Source organism: Danaus plexippus (genome assembly GCF_018135715.1).
Source record: "Danaus plexippus chromosome 18 unlocalized genomic scaffold, MEX_DaPlex mxdp_20, whole genome shotgun sequence".
In the NCBI taxonomy this organism is placed as follows: Eukaryota; Metazoa; Arthropoda; class Insecta; order Lepidoptera; family Nymphalidae; genus Danaus; species Danaus plexippus.
This window is the reverse complement of record NW_026869853.1, coordinates 2,189,681-2,214,978: the sequence shown is the minus strand read 5'-3', so window position 1 is coordinate 2,214,978 and position 25,298 is coordinate 2,189,681. Positions and strand designations below refer to the sequence as shown.

The following is a 25,298-nucleotide window of genomic DNA, read 5'->3' as shown; positions in this document are numbered from 1 at the left end:
CAAAGTGCTCTCATTGTGTTGTAGTAGGATCTCTAATAATGTCATACAATTAATATTCCGCTGCAAATAAATCTATTTTAGATTATTTAATGAATATTCAGTTAGTTTCTAAGTAGTCTTCTCGAACATATTTTACATTGACATTCCTATCTTGTCATTAGAAATGTTTTAAATATTGTGAATCTTGTTTAATTTATGGTTATCTAGTTTGATGCATTGTTTTAATAGTATGTTAAAGAATATTTTGTTGTTTTCAATGAAAAAAAAAATGTTTCTTGGGTTCTGGAAGACTATTAGGTTATGACGTAATATAAAATACTCTTGTTTGAAATCGTTTTATTTTCCTATAGTATATGAATGTTGATTGAAACATTTATATCATGTTTTTTACTTACCAAATCGATTATTTTTTTTTTGATAATTATTCCACATCTATCGGTTCTTGATAAATATATCGAGTATAAAAGTTATATGGACAAAGAAATATATACAATTTTATAGTTTATTAAATATTCGAATATTTCAATACAATATCATTTGTCATTTTCTTTGCCGCATGTATGAATGAGAGCTGGAAGAAGATTATTTAATATTATATATATACATATATTACATGGTACAATTTTTGAAATATCGTGACAAATCAGTAACACGATAAAGGTAAGATTCTTTGTATACCTTCACATATTTAACTTGTTACAACTTTTAAGAGCAAAACAAAGGATACTTATAATATTAATCGAGATATAATCTCCACTTACTATCTCTAGGATCTTGTACTAATGTGTAATCCCTTCTCCAGCCGTCCACAGTACCCAAAGTTGGTACGTGAGGCAAAAGGTCGAAGTCATTATCAACAGCGTCTTTTTTGATAGCGCCAGCTATACCAAGTAAGAGTCCGCCCACGAACAATGCGTAATAGGAACCAAAGTAGTAAGCTAGTATAGGACCGCAAGAAACTCCCCCTAAAATGATGGAACGGTTATATTATATACATAGTGTATCTGTATTTATGTGATAAATTTTCCTCTATGGTATAGTGTATACCATAAACACGATTTTATTACTTCCTTATTTTATAAATACTGTATATAGAGATAACACTATTTCATTAGGTAATAAGGATAAACATCTTATGTGAAATGTAGAACTGACATAGATAAAAAAAAACATTCGATATATGTTAAAACAGTTTGATTTTTGTTTTCAGTTATCTGTTTTTAATAATAATTTTCAATTTCAATAATTTTCTTATCAACGATTTTAATAATTTTCTTTACCAATAAAATAGTTCAGAGGGTCATCCCTTTTTCTAAGGTGTTGCACTCCGTTGGCAACGGCCGCGAATGTAGCGCCCGCCAGGGCGAGTGGAGCCGTGTGGTAGGCATATCTATCATATATATTGGAATTATTATTAATTATTATGGTTATTTGAAAAATAACACTTTGATAAACGTTTAATTCAAGTTAAAAAAAGATATTTGTGTATACATTTCGAACTTTAGTGGGCGGTTAAGTAACATAAGATTAAGAAACGCCTATATAAGGGAGTGAATATTGCTCACCGCCTCATCATGTTCCCCAATCCAGTTGCGTGTGAATACATTAACACGTCGTACGTTGATAGAATTAAACCGGCCATGGCGCCGTATCTACTCGTTACCAGCATCTTAAATTCGAATTATATTTTAGAACTTCACATGTCATTTAAGGAGATTGTGCATTCACAAAATTTGGTTTCCATAATGCAAAAATTCTTTTAAAAATGATTCATATTTTTATTTAAATATTGAAAAGCAAATACCTTTTTGAAGACATCACAGCCATCGGGGGTATCATAATAACTATAACTTTTTTTAACTTTTGGTGGACACTTACATGACATTTTCGTTAAGAATAATTATAATAAATTGCTTGTCAAGACTTATAACGTCAAGTTTTTTTTTTTAAAATGATAGTCAATTTAATTAACCAGGCTCAATGTATGATACCTTCGTTGTTATATTATAAATTTTAAGTTCAAAAACTATGAAAAACATCTAAGGTATTAGATTATTCATGTCTTTACATTCGCTGGGTGTCTGATATCTGTATATTTATACTAAGGTTTACAATCTATAAAGCTTGGAATTGCTTAGAGGGATTTTTAAATCCAATAAATTCTAAAGTACATATTAAGCAGCTAACTTGTGAAGTTAGTTTATTACTAAACTTTAAACAAGGTGCCTCAAATTAAGAGTCAAATTGTACTTTTAATTAATATGCCACGATGTTTTAATTATTATTTTGTGTCATCATTGACTTGAGAACCTTAAAAAAAATAAGTATCCGCTTGTATTTTTTGAGTGGCAATAATTTCAAAGTGAAATTAACTTTGTTAGTGGGACAAAAATCGTCCAACAACATTATTTCATATTATAATTCTTAGTTTACGTCTTTCAACGTGTAGGTTTTGAGTCAGGAAGCTGATTAGTATCATTATTATTCTAATTAATGAAAAATATATTTAAAAAAAATATTTTATTGCACACAAATTGAATTGATTATTTTTAATGTAATATCACACATATTTTTAGTTGCTAAATGATTAAAAATCAGTTTATAAAAGAGTCGAGTGTGCCCAAATCGTCTTTATTGTCCGAATCAGTTTCTTCGTTAACCCATTCACTGCACACTGAAAAGAAAGTAATTTATGAAAAACAGTTCGACTGAATTGAATTCTTGAAAATATAGAGAGTATCATGTACAGGGGTTAAAGTGTTTGAATTATTAAGTTGATAAGATACACAAACATATAAAATAATAAAGAATTAAAAAAGTAAAATCTATTAGATAACTAGAACGATTCAGAGCAACATTAAGAACCAAAGTGTTGCCAGTCTAATAAATAAACAATTAAATATTTTTTTAGTTACCAGATTCTATGATGTTCAGATCTGAAGGCGAACAAAACATTTCCAGTGTGTCCGAGTCAATGATGTCCGAATTTAAAGAAGTGTTCAGAATGTTTTCCTCACTTTTACATTTTTTTATTTTGCTTATTTTATTTTCGTCAAAATCTCCTTTCCGTTTACGTTCACTAACAGTAATTTCCTCGTTATCGTGAGCATCGGTATTATTCTCAGGTTCTTCCCAGTTAGATAAACGTTCTTCTAAAATTTCCACTAAAAAATATCACGTATTAGATTTTTCACCAATATGCATAGTAATATATAATATGATGATAAATACTACCTTGGAGCAACAACTTTTCGTTACATCTCCTTATATGAGCGATATCGTCTTCTGGGTCTCTTTCAGATGCCCTCTGGAGCTGCGCTAAAGCGGTGGCTAAAATGTCTGCATTTGACAGCTAAAAATATATAAAATGATATATAAATTTATAAATAACCAAATATTTGTAGAGGAATACTATTTATCACTCAAACGGTGTAAAAGTTTCTTGGTGTAGAATGAAAAATATTACGTATTCAAGTCGTTCATAAATAAAATGTATGTGCTCGGTGACACGTCGGAACACGTACTTCTAAACTGTATATGCAACGCGCTCAGAAATAGCTACAATTTTCAATTGTTTTGGCTGTTTCTACCTGAACTATTTGAGATCAACATTGAATATTTAGTTACTATAGACGTATATTGTCTATTGCATAAAAAAAGACACCTAATATCATTAATCATCCAGACTAATAAATACTTTTTTGTTATATATTATTTTATATATAAATTTATAAAACATATTGGTTAAGTACTTACAGTGGGATCACAGCCAGTAGCTTCGGCTAAAATCGACATAGCCTCGGAAGCTGCGTGACGTCTCTCCCTTTCGTACTGAGCATTTCTTGCCCTTTTTTCCTCCTAAAAGTATACATAAAAACATTTACCATAATATGTCTTTTACTCCATTCCATCGTATCACAATTTTTAACCTGATTGAATGTCTCAATACAGATGTCACAAAATCATTATTTTCCAGACAAACTTAGAACTGATTTACATATAAGTTACTCGTTGTACAGATATGATAACAGTACAAAAATAATTTATAGACGTACTCAAAATATACATATATATATATATAGATACAGAGAGTAGAAAACATATATATATATTGGGTGTACATAAGTAAATATTTATAATTTTTGCACTTACAATCGATAGCGGCGTTCTATTCTTCCCAGTAGGTCTTCCTCTTTTTTTGGGCTTAATTTTACATGATGACGGGGCCTTAAACATATATAAGAGTTCCTATTACAAATGCTTTGTGTATAAAATGCTTAATGCAGTGCCTATTTATATTACAAGTCTTGTTTGCTAACGAATCTATCATTTGAAATCTGTAAACACATTCGCAATGAAGGTGCGACGCTCTAAATTCATAAATCTATGATACGTATGTAATGCTTTACATGAGATTTATGCACTGCTTCCAGTGTGATCTAAATATTAACAAACATTACAATGAAATAATAAATATATATTTTTTAAAACAACTCACTCGATTCTGGTAATCCATTACTGTAAAGTTTATTGAAACATTAAAACACACAAACAACCGCGTAAATACGTACACACTCAAAATTTAATGATTTAACTATGGCAGATTTTTGTAAAAATAATTCGACTCATAACGAGTAGATCCTGACGTGAAACTAACTTAAAATCAAAACATTAGCCATATATACAACCTCATTCTTTTAAACCCCCAACCCCCTACCACCATCGGGCTATTTATTAAAGGAATGGGTACCCATTGTTTCTATATACCTGTCCTATTTAAAGGCATTTGGTTTACTTAATCCCTAGAAACTGTAAACCGTTTCTGCTTAGACAATTTAAATGTATAGTACATACTCTCTTTAGTTACTTTTAACAACACCAGTAATATTTATCATAAATAGAAAAATAATAAATGTTTGTTACACTTTCAACTAGATCTTTGAAACTAATTTCATTATAGTTAAAATAAATACTTAATAAAAACGTTTTTGCCAGAAATTGACATATAAGACTTAAAATTATTTATCCAAAGAATATCTGTTAAATAATTTATTTAAAAAAAGAGAGATTTCCATCGTATAGTGGTTTCCTTTGTTTATCAAATTTATATTATCTGATAATTCAATTTTCTATCTAGATTGTTCTTTTACGAATTTTCTATTATTATTGTATAAAATAAAGTTTAAAAAATATATAGTGAGAAATAATAAAATTTGATTATAATTTTTGCTTCCTAGTCATCTATTCGTCGTCAGTTAAATTCGACGCAAACAGAGCGAAGAGAGCTACCTTTTGAGAGACATGTTGATTTTATCGACGTTAAAGTCTCTGGAAGTCAACAATGTATACTTTATAATAATTATTAATAATGTTTCCTTGTTTAATGCTTATAAAAATTCTTCCATCATAATACTAATAGGAAAGTGTCGACTGTCGGACACGTTATAAGTAATAATACATAGTACACAACAGCTGAAATAGACAACAGTGCCAATATAAGATTATATATTGTAATGGTAAAAGTAATCTTTAACACTTATATCATTTAAATGAAACTAATATTTTTCGGATTGTACTGCGCGTATTTTTATTATTTCCAAAACAACATACTCCCGACGTTTCGGTTAATTTGCGACAGCCGTGATCACGGACTGACGAGATGTGAATTATATTATTTTTAAGGCCACAACAAATATAGCCATATATATATTTTCATAGCGAAGCCCTGGTCTTATTGACACCGAAGGTAACATTTTTGATAATAAGGCCTTATAACTAGACTCGTATAAGGAAAAATGATAACAAAATATTGCCAATACAAAATTTCTAATGATTTCTTAATTCTTCTTTTTATATTTTATTTTCCAATATATATTTTAAAATAAAACTGTTTGAATATTTTAATTTAATGTAATATAATCAATATGGTTTTTCAAGGTTCTGTATTAATGACTCCAGATCGTTTTTATCTCAGTTCATTCACTGACGTCGGTTTCAAACGTGCTCCAGAGAGAGATTTAAAGACTCAGTAAGCAGCTCTAACCACAAAGGTAATCTACGTCTCAGTATTAAATCCTTCAGCAATTCTCGTTTGTAATTAGAAAAACGCCAAATCCACACATTCAATATATATAAGCTTCTTATATTAATGTGGATGGTTACAAAATAACATGAAATAAACGTTAATAAAGTTTAGATTAATGAATATATGCAAAAGATATTAGTTTTAGTTCATAGCATTATCACTAGGAAGATCTTAGACAGCTTACCTTAACAAGCGTTCCATAAACTTATTTAATTTAGTTTCTATGCTCATTCAAAAACACTATTACTTTGTGTTATCGGATTAAATGTTTTAGAGCTACACCTGGGTCGCGAGTCCCAGTCGTACGGCGAATCCCTGGATTGATGAGGAGTTTCCTCTTATTTTAAGTTCTACTTAGAATAAATATATATAGTATAGATTTTAAATTGAGTTTTGCAGTTTCTGTACATTAAACCTTTTTGGCTGTCGAAATAAATTTTTAGTTGAATCGTATATTCTGTTGTTTGTTCTGAGGAAAGATGCAATACTTGTATCGGAGGTGAATATATTAAAGAATCGTTAGAATATTGACTGCGACAGTTACTGCTAATTTGGAACATTTAATTTGATATTTTGATGAACAAAAAAAAAATACAATCTAACCATAATCTAATTTTAGCTGAATTATTAGTTTATAGTATTTTTTGGTATGTTTTTTTATAAAATAATACACTTTTATCATTGTCTGTAATTTTGACTAATACTATTTGAGTGTTTTTCATTTTTTTAAATAGGCAAGTACTTAAAGGCTGTTCTCGTCTCTCAGGTTGGAAGCGGTTATGATTCTTTTCACAATAAATATTATTATAAACAAAATAAACTAAATATTGTTAATTATATATAATTTACATACTGTTTTGATAGGCTTGAATCGTGATTAAAACAATAAAACGGTTATAGAGAATGCTTATACGACTCGTTATTTATAGCTGGACTCTGTCAGCAAAATTCATTGACTATTCAATTTACGCCAAACATTTTCGTTCATGAATTTATTGGAACGAGTAGCACTAAACATTTTTTATGTCTGCACAGCCTGTGAATGCATTTTATCTAGGCCGACAAAATGGCGGCTTTGAGTTATGTACAATTTATATTACTTTCATATAAGTTATATTACATTTTTTTATATTGTGACGTATTTAAAAGGATGAAAATTATAAAAATATTTTAGTCTTATTTGTCGTGCGTGGCTGGTGAAGTCGGTGATACTAAGAATAAGAAGTCTAAGTAACAACAAGATAAATTAGTTTTTAATATTAAATCATTGTTCTATTCAAACAAATAAACAAAATAAGCGATCAAAAACTTTTATAACTTAGTGTTTTTCTTCAATTTGTTCATTAAATACCTAATTGAGCAATAAAGATTGAAAAATAAAACTGTTTTAATTTCAAAGTGAGCGTGCACTTTAAAACATAAATTTCATTTTCTTAAAATGACTTATCGTTTAATAAATTATTAGTTACGAAGAGATTAAAGTTGAAAAGAAGATTTTAGAATAGTCATGAGATAGAAGCAATTAGCACGATTCGTAAAAAGCCTTATCTGATATTTTAATGACCGTCACACGTTAAGTTCTTGGAATTATCTCAAAAGTAAGTAATAGAAGTATTAAATAGATACTTAAAAAAATGAATTAGCTTATCTTATGAATAAAATAATATGTATTATTGAACTCTGTTTTATATTTATCAGTTTTGGACTTAATTTTTAATATCTTACAATTATAAACACTGCAAATTTTATTTTTATGTCGCAGATAAATCGTGAAAAAGTTTTATACTAAGCCGCTTTAACAGAAATAGATTTCTGTTCATTTTGTTAGACTTGTTACTTGTTATAATTTATTTTATTATTTTGTGTTATAAATAAACTGTCAAATAATGCTTTCTCATTAAATATTTTTGCTGTAATCTTTAGTTTCTTCTGTTTAACAGATAATTTAGGTATACTTCTTAAACTGTTATCCGACGCTCACCTATGTAAATGCATGCCTGTTAAATGTTTATTCAACATGGAAGCGTTCAAATTAAAATTTTAAGTTTAACCCAAGTCTCATTTATTAAATAGTTTAAGTTATATAAATTAATTATAATTATTAATGGTGCAAATGCAATTACATATATATATATATATATATATTTTTTTTTGTTAAAAAGTTGAGTATTACAAATCTAAACTAGCTTTAAAAGTGTTAGAGAGTTCAAAGACAGTTTTTGTATCACATTTAATATGTGTACCGAATACAATAAAAAAACAAATTGACTTTCCAAACAAAGGCTCAGCCGGCTCTAAATTATTTAAAGTGCTTGGACATTTTTCGACATTTGTTTGACTGGCGCTGCGCCAGAAGAGCACTAAACTAAAATGCAATTACTATCCAATCAACTTTTTTTATTTGTGAATCAGAATACATTCTGAAAAAACAAAATATTCTAGGATGAATAGATTCTAAATAAAAACTTACAGTTACATACATTGATGTTGTTTGGTCATTATATATGAAAATATTTTCTATTTGTCATAAAAATATATATTTTAAGGATTTAATAGCTTATCTAATACGTAATAGCAATTCTTGTCTATAGCACATAAAGACTATTTCTCATATATTATGTTTAATTAATTTACTGAAACATTCAGTGAATGTAAGACGTTAGAACATTATTTTTAAATCTGCTATGGCTTCATTCATCAAAACATTCCACAGGAATCGTGGAAAATTTTGCCAATGTCAATATTTTTGTTTGTTGGACGAATAATAATATTGAGTACTGGGTGGAGAAAACTCGAAGGAGTTAGTCAAATATAATAAAGGCGCTCAATAAAACATTAGTATTAAAAAATCACAATAATTTGCAAATGTCACGAAAATGTTAGTTCAGACAAACGTTGGACAGATATGACATACACTTTGAAACATAACGGGAGGTGGACCCATAATTGGCATATGAGCTTCCAATGCGCGTTGCGTGTGAAACAACAAATCAAGATAGAAGTCCCTCCAAAATACATATTTTTGTGAAGACAAAAACATAGTTCTACATGATAAGGTCAATAATACGGATAACTTCATTGTAATTGCCTAAAAGACTATATAAAGACCTCGTAAATTCAGCTAAGAAGCTAACAAAATAAGAAATATATTGAGTGTTTTTGCGTAAAATAACATTATTTACGTTCAACATTGGACAGTTCAGAAGCAATGTTACGCTTTACATACATTTTCACACTTCGGAATAGAGACGTACACTGGCATATATAAATTTTGTTATTCGATTCTGTTTCTTAAAATTCTGTTTTGAAAGTCCATTGTAATTTAGTACCTTCTAAGCATGTGATTAGTCAACGGGATTTGTAGTATAGTAATATTTTCAATCCAAATTATAAATCAGGTTGTGTTTATCAGATTCATAAAAAAATAGTTAAAATATAGTTTAATGTGTTTTAAAGATATTTTATTTATATATTTATGACCCAATACATGTTACAATATTTCAACAATTATCTGATCCTTTACAAACATATATTCCATTTGGTTTCGTTTCCAATTATTTTAAATGAACCGAAAGATGAGTAACTCGTGATGTATTTTTTTTTTATATTTTGATGAAATTTGATTGAGTGAAAAAAGCTTTGATTATTAAAAGAATTCGATAAAGTCCAGAGAGCAAAAGAAACTGATATAACGACTAGAGTTCGGTTATAAATATTTAAATATAGCTGTATTTGAATGTATTCGTAAAATTTGGTAGATATACATGATTGGTGTTTGCTTAAAAATGAAAGAACAAATGATATCTAAGGCTTTCGTGAGTATTCGTTATACGCTAGGAAATTAAGAAATCGTTGGCGGCAGATAGCAAATAACAAGACAGGCATTCTCACCTCGCCTGCCCCCGCAATCACGATCGCCGCAAAGTAACCGAAACGTCGGGAGTATGTAGTTTAGAACAATAAAAAAATGTTTAACAAAAGAAGAAATCGAATTAATTGAGACATTTTTTTATCCATTATAATTAAAGTTTATTCTCATTTCAACGTATCAATAAAGTAATTAAAAAAGTGAGAACCAATTTTTTTTTAACAGAGTTGTTTTTCATGTTCCCAAAAGTTTGAATGAATTTTCACAATATACCTATAGATTATAATACATAATTAAGTAAGAGTGTTTGTTTGTTCCCATCAAACTTAAAAATTCAATAGCACTGAGAACGTAAGTATAATATGTATTGTATATGTCACATACGAGTTGAGTTAAGGTTTCAATAGATTATAGCCAAAAACGAAAGTCGTGTTTTTGTCGTTCATACTCAAATAACAACGGATCACGTAAAAACAGAATGCGATCTTCATAAATGTAGTTACAATGTTTATACAAAATTTCTTTAAATATTTTTAAGCCTTTTATTTCGTAATACAATTGCATTTTGTCTTCTTATTGGACAAAACGTCCCAATAAAATAAGCTGACTTCCAGCTAGCTAGTTAATGATATAGAAACAAATGCACGTAAAATGTATTAGGCAAAACAATAAGAATACGTTTAAAGACAAAAAAATATAGATGAATAAGAAAAATGTATTGTTATTAAATTCCACTAAAGATTTGAATTCTAAGATTAATGGCTATTTCGTTAAAAAAGCTTACCGCATTATTCCTGGAATTGTTATTAAAATACTATGAATTATTACCGGCATTGTCTATCTTATCTCACCGGGTATAAAGTTAATCTTTTATGGCGGATATAAAAATATATATAAGTAAAGTCGGGATATTAAAACATTTACAGATGTTTCATTTCTTTCAAGAAAGCATAACCGGTTGGTTTGTGTTGTATGTGGTGCGAGGATTTTAGTCAGCTTTCTTTTAACACCAACGTATAGTAACACGGTTCGTTAAATTTGTTGTTTTATTTATGACATCGATCACAAAGAAAACACTTTGATCAAACATTACTTCGTTATGAGAGGATGTAAGATAAATTGTACCAATTCATGAAATATTTGCGTTTTTAATGTATTTTTAATTTTCTCAAAGCAGATCATAAAATGTTTCACATTTTTTTGTTACACGTTCTCGTAATAAAGTTTCTTGTGTTTATTAAGTTTTATTTCGGTGCACCTATTTTAAATTATATAACATTTGACCGAGCAACCCACTATGGGATATTAACAAAAAAACTAAAATTTTTGGTATGTAATGAGATCTAAGATTTTCGCGAGTACTCATTTAAATGAAACTAGTGTTATTCGGATTTACTACGCGGATTTTATTATTTAAAAACGACACATCACACACCTCGTCTGCCCGTGATCACGGTTGCTGCAAAGTAACCGAAACGTCGGGATTATGTAGTTTTTAAATAATAAAATCCGCGTAGTAAATCCGAATAACACTAGTTTCATTATTGGTATGTAAAACAAAAGTTCTCGCAAAAAATTTTCGTTTAGTATAAACGAAATACAAACTTACCTTGTATAATTAATATACAATTGAAATATTATATATTTATAGAAAATAGGTTTTAAAGTCGCTCGGTCTTAATACTTGAGGTGGTGTTGGCATATCCTCTTGTATGAAACATAGTCCTGCTATGAGAGAGGAAGCACTAACAAGCACTCGTATACATGTCCCGTTACATTACATGTCGATGTTTTTTTTTATTGTTTTCATAATTTTCACATTGAATGTTATGATATAAATTTACTATTTGTATTGGACATATTTATGTACCTACCAGTTCATGCCACAGATTTAATACGGACTGTGTCATTGGATTGAGAAAGAATTAAAAATTATGTACTTAAAAAAAAAGTAACCAGATCGTAGAGGCATGCATATCCTGTGATATGTGACGTCACCCAAAACACAACGTACATCTAGGATGACTTGGTTAAATACATTGAAATTTTAAGTAAATATCACATTACCTGAAATTTTCTTATAAATCTGGTCAGTGATATTAGTGAAAGACAAATAAAACATCCTTATATCATCATAAAATTCGCATTTATTTGATAAGTATGAGTTTACAAGCTTTATTAAATTCAATTAAAGACAAGAATTAATAAAAGTATGAAGAATACTTTTGTTATTAATATATTAAATTTTTTAGCCCAAAAGTTGTGTTGTATCGAGGCCCGCGGCAGCGAGTTGGCTCGTAAAGTCGCTATAACGGCGCTCTGATAACGAACAATTTGTACGTAATGCTGGCAACGTTTCGTGTAATATTGCCGTAAATATCGTTAATTGTTCCCATCGTTGACTGTTCTGTGGCCGAAATAAAAGTTTATATTAAAGCTTTTTACAAGAAATTGCATCGGCGCGTTTAATTCAAATTAAAAATGAATTTGGTCATCAATAATTGTAACTACGTGTGTACGTTCTATTGCAAAGTCCTATTTGTGTTAAGGGTCCAAGAGAATAAGAAAATAGTTCAAATTATATGACCAAGAAATCGCTTTCATTCTTCTTAGCGACTGAATTCATGAATTAAAAATAAATAAAAATATATATTGTATTTAATTTATGAATGTTTTATCTCACCGAGAGACTCAACACGGTTGAGATAGAGATTAGAGTGAGATCTGTAATTTCACGGCGCCGTATGTGGGCTCGAGCTTTGTCAGCAAGCTTGTCAATGTCAGCATCGCTCGGATACACTTTGACGGTTATGAATTTGCTCCTAGAACATGCGTTGAGGGAGTCGCACACCTCAACCGAGACGTCTGTTCCACCAACTGAATTACAAACAAATTATTAATATAATATGATGGCATTTTCTTCTTTACATTTGATACATTGGATACGGGATTCTTTGAGACATTTTGAAGTCTGTTACTAATGAATTTCAACCACATTCCCAGGGGTTTACTGTATAAGAATTTACTTTAAGTAAAATAGGTCGCATGTGTCTCTGTTTTATTATTCACGGCTCCATAGGGTCAGATAGGATTGGGCAGTGCATGATTTAAGAGTTACCTATTTCTGCTATTCTATTACCTATTCTATACAGGCAAAATATTTCTCGTATTTGTTTAATTCCCTTTGATAGAATCATGGGGATTAAGTGTTTAAATAATGGTCAATTAAAAATGTCTTTCTACACTATAGATTTGCATTCTCTGGAATGTTTCGCAGACAAATTTATTAATGATATTATAATTTTATCCTAACCAATATAAGGCAGGTGTGTTTCTATTGCGGAATGGTCCAAATGCGAGGCCAGTGAAATGGTTCGGTTGTCGATGACGTAATAGAATGTGAACCGCAGAGGTCCATCGGGGTCCGAAGCGGAGGCGCTCACTCGGAACAAGGATTGCAACGCCAACCCCGATTCTGGATATACCTGAAATAAGCGTTTACACATTCACCGCAGTAAATTGAATAAATATTGATTAAAATAATATAACATAATATAATAGACAGATGTATTTTGTATACCGTAAAGTTATAAATGTCAGGGCTCTGATTTAAGTGTAAACGAAGGTCCCCGTAGACAACGCCATGAGATCTGCAGTCAAATGATAAAGAGCAGTTGCATTCGGCAACGAGACGCGCTCTACCGTTGTTTGCTTTCGTTTTAGCTTCAATTTGTCTTGTGTAAGTTTCGTTTGTGAAATCGATATATTCGTAGAGGAAATTCACTTCAATAGAATTCAAAGTTAATGATTCTGATATTGCATGTCCGTGCTAGAATTCAGTGTTGATTAAGTTATTGTGAATAGGATTCCTTTTAATCGATTAATTATAATAAATCAATTCATTTTTATGTAAGGTTAACATGACGAAATCTTGTTAACAGTACTATGAGAACAATCTCTTTATAATCACAATGTGACAAAATTCAGTTTTTCAAACAATTCACTCAAAGACAACTATTTTGAGTTTAAACTACAAAAATATGATTTAACTAATGTAATTAATATCAAATGTATATAGTATATTATCTTTTGTGAAAGGTCGCTTTAAAAAAAACAAGCATTGAAGTAAAAAAATGTCCGAGAGAAATGCACTTTCTCAATTCTTTCCAGTGGAGAATATTTGCACAAGCATGTGTAATAAAATACTACTGTATAGTGTACATCAGTATGACCTTAATACATTAAGAAGAGTTGCATATTAATTAACTGGGTTATTATAAAAGATAGCATTGAAAAGTTATTTACTAATAAGTTGTATGAATCGCAGCTCGAATGTCTCAATGGAAAATACATTTGTCTTTTTTGAGATTTAGTTATTAATACCTACAAATAACCAAAAGTATTTTTAGGTAGTATTCACTCTTATTAATCAGATAAATCATATATTTCTACAAGGTCAAGTTTATTTTCATACTAGAAATATGTACACTTCAAAATATTTGTTGTACTAGCATATAAGTAACCAGAAATATTCCAGTTAATCAAATTATTTTTTTTTAAAAATGATAAATAATTTTGAAAGCGTATGTTATAAGCTTCTTATATATCGGTGGCAACAAAATTATCAATTTTATTGCAAGGTTAAAAAATATTCAGCCCATGAAATGTGTGCGTCAATTTCAGTAAAGTGAAAAATGCATATTCTACGTTATTTGCTAGTAAAAGGTATAAAAAATCCAAGATTTTCCACACCACGAATCCATTCAATGAGTCATTGACCGAGTAAGTTGATTCACTAGCCAAGTACTCTGCGGTAGCGAAGTACCACGTTAGATGGCAAGAGGGAGCCAAGTTGCTTGCTTTACCTACTAGATGCACTTCTTGGTTCTCGTTTGTAAAACGATTTATTGACTGGACCTAAAATAAATACTCTTTAAGCGAAAACAAAGACTTACATTTTATTTAAGAACGAGTGGTTTCTGTTTACAAACGATGATAAGAAAATATTTCTAGGTGCTTATATACTTCAAGATAATAATGGAAAATAAAGAGGTCAGAAGATTATACCTGCAAAACTGGTAAAATGCCATTTATAGCTCTTATTGTAGCGTTAGTTTTCGCAACTTCTTGTAGGACAAAGACGGCTAAATGTATATCGTAACTGTGAATAGTTGTCAATGACAGTGTAATGTGTATTTGTTATATTTATTATGTATATATAAATTATATGAGTCATGCAATTATATTTTAAGGTATAAATAAAAATATTCTTTTTATTCGCGTTTAAAAAAAGACTAAATAATATATTCTTTTAAATGTACTAACATGCCTTCTTCCGAGATTCCCTGTGATACATTATAAATGCTTTCACTCCTGTTTTCAAAAAAGTCACATGATTTTTCATTGCTGGTGCACCACCACTCATACTGGAATGCATTGATATGTTAATATTAGTCCCAAATTATTTTTCTTCATACATTTATTGTTTATATAATTTAACAATATATATATAATCGTATTGATTTTTCTGATTTAGGACCTCACTTTTATTGGAGTATCTTTTAAATCATCATAAATGATAGAAGCTTCAAGCGTAAAGGCTTCATTGACTGGTACGATTAGTTCGTCTATATTTAAATAAACTTGGAGTCTTCTACGAAGAACAGAGAACGTCAAAGCTACCTGTAAGTACAAAACACGGTCGTTTTAAACAATCATTGCGATAATTTAAATATGATCTGTTTTAATTTTAAGCGACACGACTGAAGGAACTTACGTCTGTGATAAAAATATTTGAACTGTAAGTTTTGATTTCACAGCTTGCTACATATGTTAGTCCAGGTTTTAAGGTGTACGCGGGTATTTCCAATTTGGAGCCTATAATATGCGACACATTTACAACGTGATCAGCCTTACTGGATACAGACCACGAGAACTGAAAGATTAAAAAAGATAAAGGCAATGATTTTATCTATCATTGCTGTAGAGATTAATGAATTGCTTTATAAAACAAAAACGTAGTAACTCTTAAGAGCTATGAAGATGATTTAAATTAGCAAAAAATTTTAAGGTAGATGTAATTTTTCTCTGTGTGAGATAACAATGAAAAGTATAAGCATTTGCTGATGAGTTCAATATTAATTCGTTTTGTTCGTGAGTGCACTAAGTAAGTGAAAATATTTTACAACTGTTCACGATGCGATTTAACGAATGATAAAAACAGTCCGTGTACACTTTGTATGTAAAATGTAAATGTACGTGAAATAAAATACATATAAAGCAATAATATGTCATTTCCCAATAGATTTCTGTTCATTTTTAGTTGCTTATATTATATAACACCATTCAATGAAAAATGTTTAGGTATTAACTGTATAGTAATTTATTTATTACATAATAATCTTCTGTTTCTGTACAAGTAGTGACGTCGGCTGCCAAAGTATATTGTATGTCAAAATAAGTTGTTTGTCCTCCCAATAATATGACAGAGAACTTATCAGGCGTGTTCTGTACGTCCTTAGCGTTTGTAACTTCGTCTTCATAAATTATTTTAAAAGCTTTTTTTGTGATCCCCTCTACATTGTACGCAGTTACATGAAAGAGGTAAGTTACTCCGCTCAGTAACTGTAATTAGATTATTGATAAATTTCATTATAATAAAAATTTGTAACATAAAAACAAGTGAAGCGAAAAAACGTATTCTTTTTGTTTTAAAAATTTATTTGTGATAATAATTTATTATTAAATTAATTATACCTCATTGTTTTTTACAATGTAATCGAGATCATTTGCTGATTGCTCGTTCAATTTATTTTCCAGAGCACGAATTAATTTCCAAAGGTTTAAAGTCATCCGCTGTGAAAGAGATGGCACGGACACCCAACGTACAATCCAAGATAATTGGAAATCGGAAACAGATTTCGGCTGTATTCTGTAAACATTGTTCCAATAAATTATTAAAAAAAAAAGCTTTTTAAAGATATTCCAAGGTTATAAATGTCGCATACATTCGTGTGTCACTTTTAAATCATGCATAATGCATATATCGTGTCAAAGTGACATTAGGAATAGTAAAACCTTTTTTAAAATTATCCGTGGCATTATAACATTAAATAACAACATGTGAGTTTCAAGAAAGAATATTTAAAAAGTTTGAGAATTCGTGTAGATATATCAAAAATAACTATAGACGAGCTACTTTTTCTGTATAAATTTAATAAATATTTGTCGTACATTTATAGATACTCACGTTATAACAGAGAAATCATGTTTGACGCTGGGAATGTTGTCATGGTTGGGGCAAATGATTTGTGGGGCTAAAATACGGAACTCTGGATCTGCGGTCTCCATACGAAAATGATTATGTATAAAATAAATGTTAGATACTTTACAAATATGAGTTTTCGTCAGATATTTGACATTGGCGATGTACTAAAGAAAAATAACTGTAATTTTTAAGTTCATACAGGTGACGTTTGACATAAAAAACTTTATTTTCTTGCTCTGATGAAAACTTGACTTTAAAATTACTTTGTTATACCGAACCAGTTGTGTTGTTCGCTAAAATGTCCGTTCAACAAAGTCGTGTATTATAAAGGAATTTTGCAAAAACAAATCTAATTTTAATACATAGAAGCCAAACGTATTCATAACTCATTCTTTGTTTAAACATGAGCACAATTTCCTTTTGCGAGTTTAGTACATTGACTTACTGGATTACATTTTGTTAATCTACAAAGTAATTTTTTGTTTTCATCACAAAAATACAATCGGACAATGGGACTATAACTTTTTTTATAAAAAAAAACATTGACATCAATATCGTCTCCTAATTACAGGTATTTGTTTCATTATATTTTACGTAAAATTCAAGTCAAAGTCTTATACTACATGTGATTTGGCCAAATTCTGTTAATTTGGAAATTCAAATGTTTTTGGTGAATATTGGATGATTGAAAATCGTTGAATATTTTTAATGCCATATTGATACCTACATACTTTATACGTAAGAAGTCTTAGTATAGTTGTTAACTGTTTAGTCAGATAATGCATATTAGTACTAACTACTATTATAAGTATCATTATCGCGTTGTTTAACTGTAATTATTAAAAATTATTTCTGATACCCCTCTCTTTTTTTTTAATAGTTTCCTACCTTTAAGCAAACTTTTCTTTAGAACTTACAAACTTAATGAACGTAATAAAACGACTTACAGACATCGATCCAATGAACGTAAATATTGTGATATATAAATACTCAATAATCATTTTTTAAAATGAAATTTAGTTTCAGAGAACAGCACTGGTAATGTTTCACGCTTTGTAACTTGTAAAGCATTTGACGGGTATTGTTTTTAATTAGAATATTGCGTGTCACTAATTATTATTATAAATAAAAAAAAATCTGAACATAAAAGGTACTCGGGGTCGAATTTAATTGAAATAACGATATGTATATATTGACAATTATTAAAACATGCATAATATATACGTCGGACGTTATTTATCGCTGGATAAACCGAATATCTATGCGCGTAATATTTTGGTATCTAAGTTCATGAGTCGTAAGTGTCACATTCAGTTAGAACTAACGGGTGTTTTTTTCGAGGTATAGAACTTTAAGTTGGCATTACTTTTCAAGATGGCGACCGATTTAACAGCTGTCTAGTGATTTATTCTCCGTTTGGTTTGGCAATTCATTATTCACAGACTCACGCCTGAACAACGCTTGAAAATCGTGCAATTTTATGAACGTTTTCGCACCACGTCTGCTCTAATTGATATCTCGCATCCCCAGAGACACCGTGCGGTGCGTACAGAAGATGCTATTGCTACTGTAGAGCGTAGCACTGAAGAAGACCCGAATGAGTCCATCCGCCATCGAGCACAGGAATTAGAACTGTGTCCATTAAATTTATGGAAGATTTTGCGGAAGGATCTATATTTGCGTGCTTACAAAATCCAACTTGTGCAAGAATTGAAGCCAAACGATCATCAAACAAGTCGTGGATTCGTTGAATGGGCCCAAAACGAGATTGCCGTTGTGCCCGATTTTCATAAGCGAATTTTGTTTAGCGATAAAGCGCCTTTTTGGTTGAATGGCTACGTCAACAAACAAAACTGCCGCATTTGGAGTGAAGCTAATCCTCAAGTGTATGTCAAAACACCGTTACATAAAAAAAAAACAGATTGTTTGGTTCGTTTTATGGGCTGGTGGAATCATTGTTTGTTTCTTCAAAAACGATGATGGCCAGAACGTTACAGTCGATGGTATAGAGCCACGATTATTACATTTTTAATACCTGAATTGAACAATCATGATGCTCAGGAGCTGTGGTTTAAACAAGATGGCGTAACATATCACTCAGCTCGTACCACAATTAATTTATTGAAAGACACGTTTGGTGGCCGCCTAATTTCACGTTTGGACCTGTGAGTGTGCCTCCAAGATCTTGTGATCAAACACCGCTAGACTATTTTCTATGGGGTTACGTAAAGTCATTGGTCTATACAGATAAGCCACAAACGTTTGACCGTTTGGAAGAAAACATTCGCCTTGTTATTGCCGATATACGGCCACAAATGTTGGAAAAAGTCATCGAAAATGGGACGTCCAGATTGGACTACATCCGAGCCCGCCGTGGCCAGTCATATGCCAGAAAACATATTTAAAATCTACTATCACAACATTATCTTTCGAATAAAAAAAGTCGTGTCAATAGAATATTGCATCGTTGTTTTATTGCAATTTAAAGTTCTATACCTCTAAAAAAAACACAATTTTTATCTATACAGGCATTAAGGAAAAGGTATATTTTTTTTATTATTGTACATTATATTAACATTTAACAAATATACCTATGCTATAATCGTTAAATATTGTATTATTTCTACTTGAACGCCGTTTAAATTGTAAGCAATGTTGCCATTATATATGTCATTTATTTAATCTGTGCATATTGCTTAGGCTATGAAGAACACACATTTAAATTAATTCTTTACAAAAAAAAAAACAACAACTAACATAAGCTTTGAAAGTATTTCTTGTAGTCGAAAATGTATATTTTTGTGTTTTAAAGCCTTAAAAGTGTGTTCGCCTTAAATAAACACCAATTATGACGTGATCTCGCATAATCGTGCAACGGGGATATCAAACTGTTTGCGAAAACAATACACCTGTAGACATAATAATTTAGGTATAATCGGATAATCGTCCTGTCGTAGCACCTGCGGTTAACATTACCCAGTTTAAAATCTGATTGTGAAGTTAAATAATAGTAAATGCATATAAATGGTTGATTTTTGAAATATGAATAACTATTTTTTTTTTTACTAAATTTTAGTTTTAATTGGATCGAATATCAAATAATATTACAGCTATATTAACGTGTTAATTATACCAACTTTTTAAACTTTCTTGTATGTATGTATATATTGCTATTTAGGTAACTAGATGTATTCGCTGTGTATGTATTTCAAAAATTACCAGAAATATCATAGACAGAATACAAAAATGCCAAATAAATAAACAAGATAATATTTGTATTGTTAAATACAAGTCATATAAAAAAAATTGTGCAAGCAAAGCCACATGTGAAACTATAGCACCTCAATGTTATTGCCTACAAAATACGATTCAAAACCAGTCAATAGAATAAATCAGTCAATTGAATCAATGCATCCTTTAACTAGTTTACAAGTTCAAATAAACTTGTCATTACATTAAGAGAATAAACATCTTTTAAAATAGTAAAGATTGTGGTATAGTTTTAATTCTAAAAAGTTACTGCAAGCTTTGAAAACTTAAAGTCAGTATATAAAACCTTTGCATGTTAAACGTTAAGCACTTGTTTTGATATCGGTAAAATAATGGGTACGATAGATAGAAGTAAGCTTTGGAGAGTATGATTTTATTTATTTCAATGACTTTTTTTATGATACAACTTTAATTAGCTCTCGAATCGTGGAATATTCTGCCAATGTCAACGTTTTTATTTGTTGGACGAATAATAATATTGAGTACTGCGTGGAGGAAAGACGAAGGAGTTTGTCGAATGGAATAAATGAGTTTACTTAATTATTATTATTATATTATTTTTGAAAGAAGACTAGTCATATTTTTACCAGCTCCTAGAACAACAAAAAATGTATAAGTTAGAATCCAATCATCTTATTCTATGTCAAAGCTTTTTACTAAATTAGTAAAGTTATATATGACAACAAAAAGACAATATAGGCTTTTATAAACGCAACAGTTAGTCAAATTTATTAATACATCCATATTCAACCTTTTTTGACAGCAATTCCCTTACAATAGTGCTTATTACTGAGTCGTTAGTGATGAAATTACCATTATTTGTCATTTTTGTATAAGAAAATATTTTAAGATGCTTCCTACGAAAAATGAGACTGCTCTCTAGGTATTCCAAAACTGTAATGGTTTGGGCAGGTAATAACTTAGACCACATGCCATTACCAAATTTATACATATCGAAATATTAATTTAGACCGTGAGGTTTATCACTTAAAAACTTTAAAATCTTTTAATGGTAAGATGTTGATAAATAATGTTTACAAACGATAATGAATTAATTACTAAACAGGGGGCAAACGAGCAAGCTACCATCACCACCACCATCAGCCTGATGGTAAGTGGTCATCGCCGCCTATAAATACTTATGGTGCCTGAAGGAATTAGTTCTTTTTAAATTTAAACCGAATTATATGATGATAGAAAAATTATATAATATTAGTCCGTTAAATATATACTATAGTCTACAAAGAAGTCTGTTACTGTGCTAAGAACATTATTGTTACAGTCTCACCATACAAAGAGCTATGTGAAAGCAGAACGTATTGTAAGGTTTTCTTTGTTGGCTGAAAAGAAAACCATTTTTATAGCACTTTTTATGTTTCTTATTCGGAATTATAGTTCGACTAATGCGGTTTACAGACAACAATATATCGGGAGTATAAATGTGTACAATTGTACATAAATATTATATGACGGTCGTAAAAAATTAAGAAGTATATACGGTTACCACACATCTAGCTATATCGAGTTATATATAAATTATGATCATTACTATATATGACAAAATAAAGTAATGTCCAGAATTAAAAAACAATACATATATATTCAATTCCTTCCGAGAACCTTGACCTAGAAAGAATGTTCTGTGTATCATGAAGTAGTTAGTCGATTTGTTAGTTAGTATATTTGTAATCGTTATAGCTGGTGTAGCTTGAACAAAAAACAAAGCTTCGTATGCTATGTTACGTTACTTTTAAAATTAATGTCCATAAAATATACAAAGACATAAAACAAATAATGATACTGTTATGTCACAGTTCTATTGCATTAAACCTATTTGTTTTAATCCGATAAGCTTCTATAGAAAATTGCCCTTGAAATAGACTAGCTACATCCAAATATGTTGCTAATTGTATTATCTAGTTAGACTTCTAGATTTACGTAAGAAATATACAAATAGGGCATACTAATGTACCATCGACTCGTTCCCGTACGCATGCGCCCTGTCTCAAACGACTGTGAACATCGCGCGGACCGGTTGTAATTCAACCGATTCTAGAGCCGAACGGTCACGACTATAACCGATTAGTGTCGAATCGACCAGCAGTTGAGACTAGCACTCGCCCAGTTAACGTTTTATTAAACATTTCCTGCTGTTTATTTGCTTGGATACTGATACAACGAAAGTATTTAAAAAATAATAATAAAGTGATGATGCTGTGAAGAATCGATAACGCCAGTCTTCCTCGAAACGCATGTGTGTGTTAGTTATGGACAGTGGAATAAAAGGAGTAGCTGTGGGGTTTGCATTACGTTAAGCGGCGCTAATCAGGTAGTAATTCAACAGAGGTGATAATAAACAACAGGCTTTACATAAATCAGATACACTTTACAAAGTGAACAAAGATCGTTAGACATTTGCAGGGACAGGAAATAGCAAGATAATGCCCACAACGATACATGAAAATATTGCTCTTTTAAACATGATGTCATCAGACAACTTAGAAGATGATCTGAAAAGTGTTCAGCTTCATTTTCCATCAGAAAGAAGACTTCAGAGCGACGGCGCATGCGTAGAAGAGAGGGTGAGGACTTCCCGCGGAGACATCCTAGTGGCGGTCCGGGGGGATCGTAACAAGCGCGCAATAATAACTTACCATGACCTCGGCCTCAATTATGCAGCTAACTTCCAGGCATTTTTCAATTTCGTAGATATGAGATCAATATTGGACCAATTTTGCATTTACCACATCAATGCACCCGGTCAGGAGGAGGGGGCTCCGACTCTGCCTGAAGATTTCTCTTATCCCTCAATGGACGCCCTGGCATCTCAAATAGATTTCGTTCTCGGACATTTTGGTATAAGGTCCTTCATCGGTTTCGGTGTGGGCGCTGGCGCTAACATATTAGCTCGCTATGCACTTGTAAGTCCTCAAAAAGTCGATGCTTTAGTATTGATAAATTGTACGTCTACACAGGCTGGCTGGACTGAATGGCTGTATCAAAAGATTAACACACGACAGCTGAGGTCCAGCGGAATGACACAGGGTGCAGTTGATTATCTAATGTGGCACCATTTCGGTCGTAGCACTGACGATCGAAATCATGACCTCTCACATGTATACAAAGAGTGCTTTTCGCATGTCAATTCCGTTAACCTGTCAATGTTCATCGATTCCTACTTGCGTCGTTCTGATTTAGGAATAGCTAGAGATAGCAACACCGTAAAGGTTCCAGTTTTGAATGTGACCGGAGCTCTTTCTCCTCATGTTGAAGATACGGTTACATTTAACGGGCGGCTGGAGCCGGCTAAGACGTCTTGGCTGAGTATTTCTGATTGTGGTATGGTTTTGGAGGAGCAGCCAAGTAAGATAGCGGAAGCGTTCCGTCTTTTCCTCCAGGGGGAGGGTTACTGCAGGTAGTCATCTTGCATACAGACAACGATAAATGCAACGCTGCTATATAGTAGAGTGCACTTGATGCTTATTTACACGCGAGCTTTTACAACACAGTTGTTGTAGACGTTTAAAAGTAGATGAAAATTGTTAACCCTTATTTTAGTTATAATGGGAATAAAAATTATTTTGTGGCTTAAATAGGCTTTCAATTAACCCCTTCTTAGTTTTTCTAAAAATTGAGGCTGGTTCTTACTCGTGTTATTAAATTAACATTTAGTTTACAAAAAATACTTAAGTGATTAACATTTCAATAATATAATGAAATTATTATTACTTAAAAAAAAAATCCAAATAACGGAAAAGTCGGAACCTAGTTCATAATACATGTATTAAAAATGTGGGAGCCTTAAAAATGGCATGAGTGTGATGAACACTTGGAGCGGCAATTATTTAAATGATCCATTAGTGGACTGGAGAGGATGTTAAACGATTTGCATATTCCATATAATGAAAGTTTAAGCTGTAATAATACAAATGAAGCTCGGCGAGTGTGAAATAATCATACTTTCTTTCATACAGAGAATAACTGGAAAAATATATTTAAAATTTCATCAGCGAATGGAAATTTTTTATTCATATTCTTTGATACATAGAATAGAATTTGCACGTTTAAGATTACATTTGCATTAGATATAAAAAATCCTCAGTCATGAACATAATGGGCACATACGAGTATGTTTCTGGTGTATAATATAGAATAAGCCTGAGGTATTCATGTGATATATTTGATTTGTTATGAGACATGGTCTCAATTCTGTAAATAAAACAGTGATTTTGGATATATTACTTTAATATGAGCAACGTACTGTTATTTATTACTGGATAGCTATATACTATAATGTCGTTGTGTTACACGGCTTGTAGTGGATAAGCCTCTGTTGTTCATATCAGAATTCAGAATAAAGGAAATGGAAAAGAAATGGTATCGACTATAAGCGACCTCTACCGGACAACCTTGGATTTATTTCTCTCTATAGAAAATAGAAAATGAATTTGCCATGGTAGGATCACTTATAATATACACTGATATATATTTATAACTATAGACAAATAATTACTTAATATTAAACTAAATCACATAAAAATAATTAAAATAACAGTAATAATAATAACGAATAAAATATACTAGAATGTTATAGTGCAGGCATCGTGTTGCTATATAAATATATGTTGCGTCAATTATCTTTGGATTACAATTTTCTTTCAATGATCTTAAAAAACTTTAGATGTACTGATTGATAGAGAATGGTCAATCCACAATTCAACAGAGCGAAATATGGACGATTGTTAAAATCATTCTTATTTTTTTATTTGCTATAAAATTTATTTTGTCTCTCCTCATCTTAACTAAAA

The 25,298-nt window shown here is 30.7% G+C and overlaps 4 protein-coding genes across 4 annotated transcripts; 1 reads left to right on the top strand and 3 right to left on the bottom strand.

The window, feature by feature from the left end:
- Positions 1-321: 321 nt before the first annotated feature.
- On the bottom strand, positions 322-1,965 carry LOC116773268 (NADH dehydrogenase [ubiquinone] 1 alpha subcomplex subunit 11-like). The gene is made up of 5 exons (XM_032665689.2): positions 1,805-1,965; positions 1,566-1,669; positions 1,281-1,390; positions 762-965; positions 322-571 (listed from the first exon to the last, which is right to left on the bottom strand). Exons 1-5 carry the CDS (start codon positions 1,883-1,885, stop codon positions 534-536), a joined length of 537 nt encoding a protein of 178 aa, XP_032521580.2. The 5' UTR covers positions 1,886-1,965; the 3' UTR covers positions 322-533.
- Positions 1,966-2,505: 540 nt separating this feature from the next.
- On the bottom strand, positions 2,506-4,516 carry LOC116773190 (uncharacterized). Its single transcript, XM_032665600.2, has 5 exons — positions 4,499-4,516; positions 3,757-3,858; positions 3,235-3,352; positions 2,916-3,164; positions 2,506-2,674 (listed from the first exon to the last, which is right to left on the bottom strand). Exons 1-5 carry the CDS (start codon positions 4,514-4,516, stop codon positions 2,595-2,597), a joined length of 567 nt encoding a protein of 188 aa, XP_032521491.2. The 3' UTR covers positions 2,506-2,594.
- A 7,672-nt stretch (positions 4,517-12,188) lies between these two features.
- On the bottom strand, positions 12,189-17,656 carry LOC116773235 (uncharacterized). Its single transcript, XM_061528446.1, has 12 exons — positions 17,203-17,656; positions 16,710-16,884; positions 16,347-16,577; positions 15,730-15,888; positions 15,498-15,635; positions 15,279-15,379; positions 15,021-15,114; positions 14,706-14,870; positions 13,534-13,782; positions 13,267-13,438; positions 12,637-12,830; positions 12,189-12,360 (listed from the first exon to the last, which is right to left on the bottom strand). Exons 1-12 carry the CDS (start codon positions 17,301-17,303, stop codon positions 12,202-12,204), a joined length of 1,938 nt encoding a protein of 645 aa, XP_061384430.1. The 5' UTR covers positions 17,304-17,656; the 3' UTR covers positions 12,189-12,201.
- A 4,899-nt stretch (positions 17,657-22,555) lies between these two features.
- Positions 22,556-24,083, top strand: LOC116773072 (protein NDRG3-like). The gene has a single exon (XM_032665446.2). The coding sequence runs from the start codon at positions 22,932-22,934 to the stop codon at positions 23,907-23,909; it is 978 nt and encodes a 325-aa protein (XP_032521337.1). The 5' UTR covers positions 22,556-22,931; the 3' UTR covers positions 23,910-24,083.
- Positions 24,084-25,298: the final 1,215 nt, after the last annotated feature.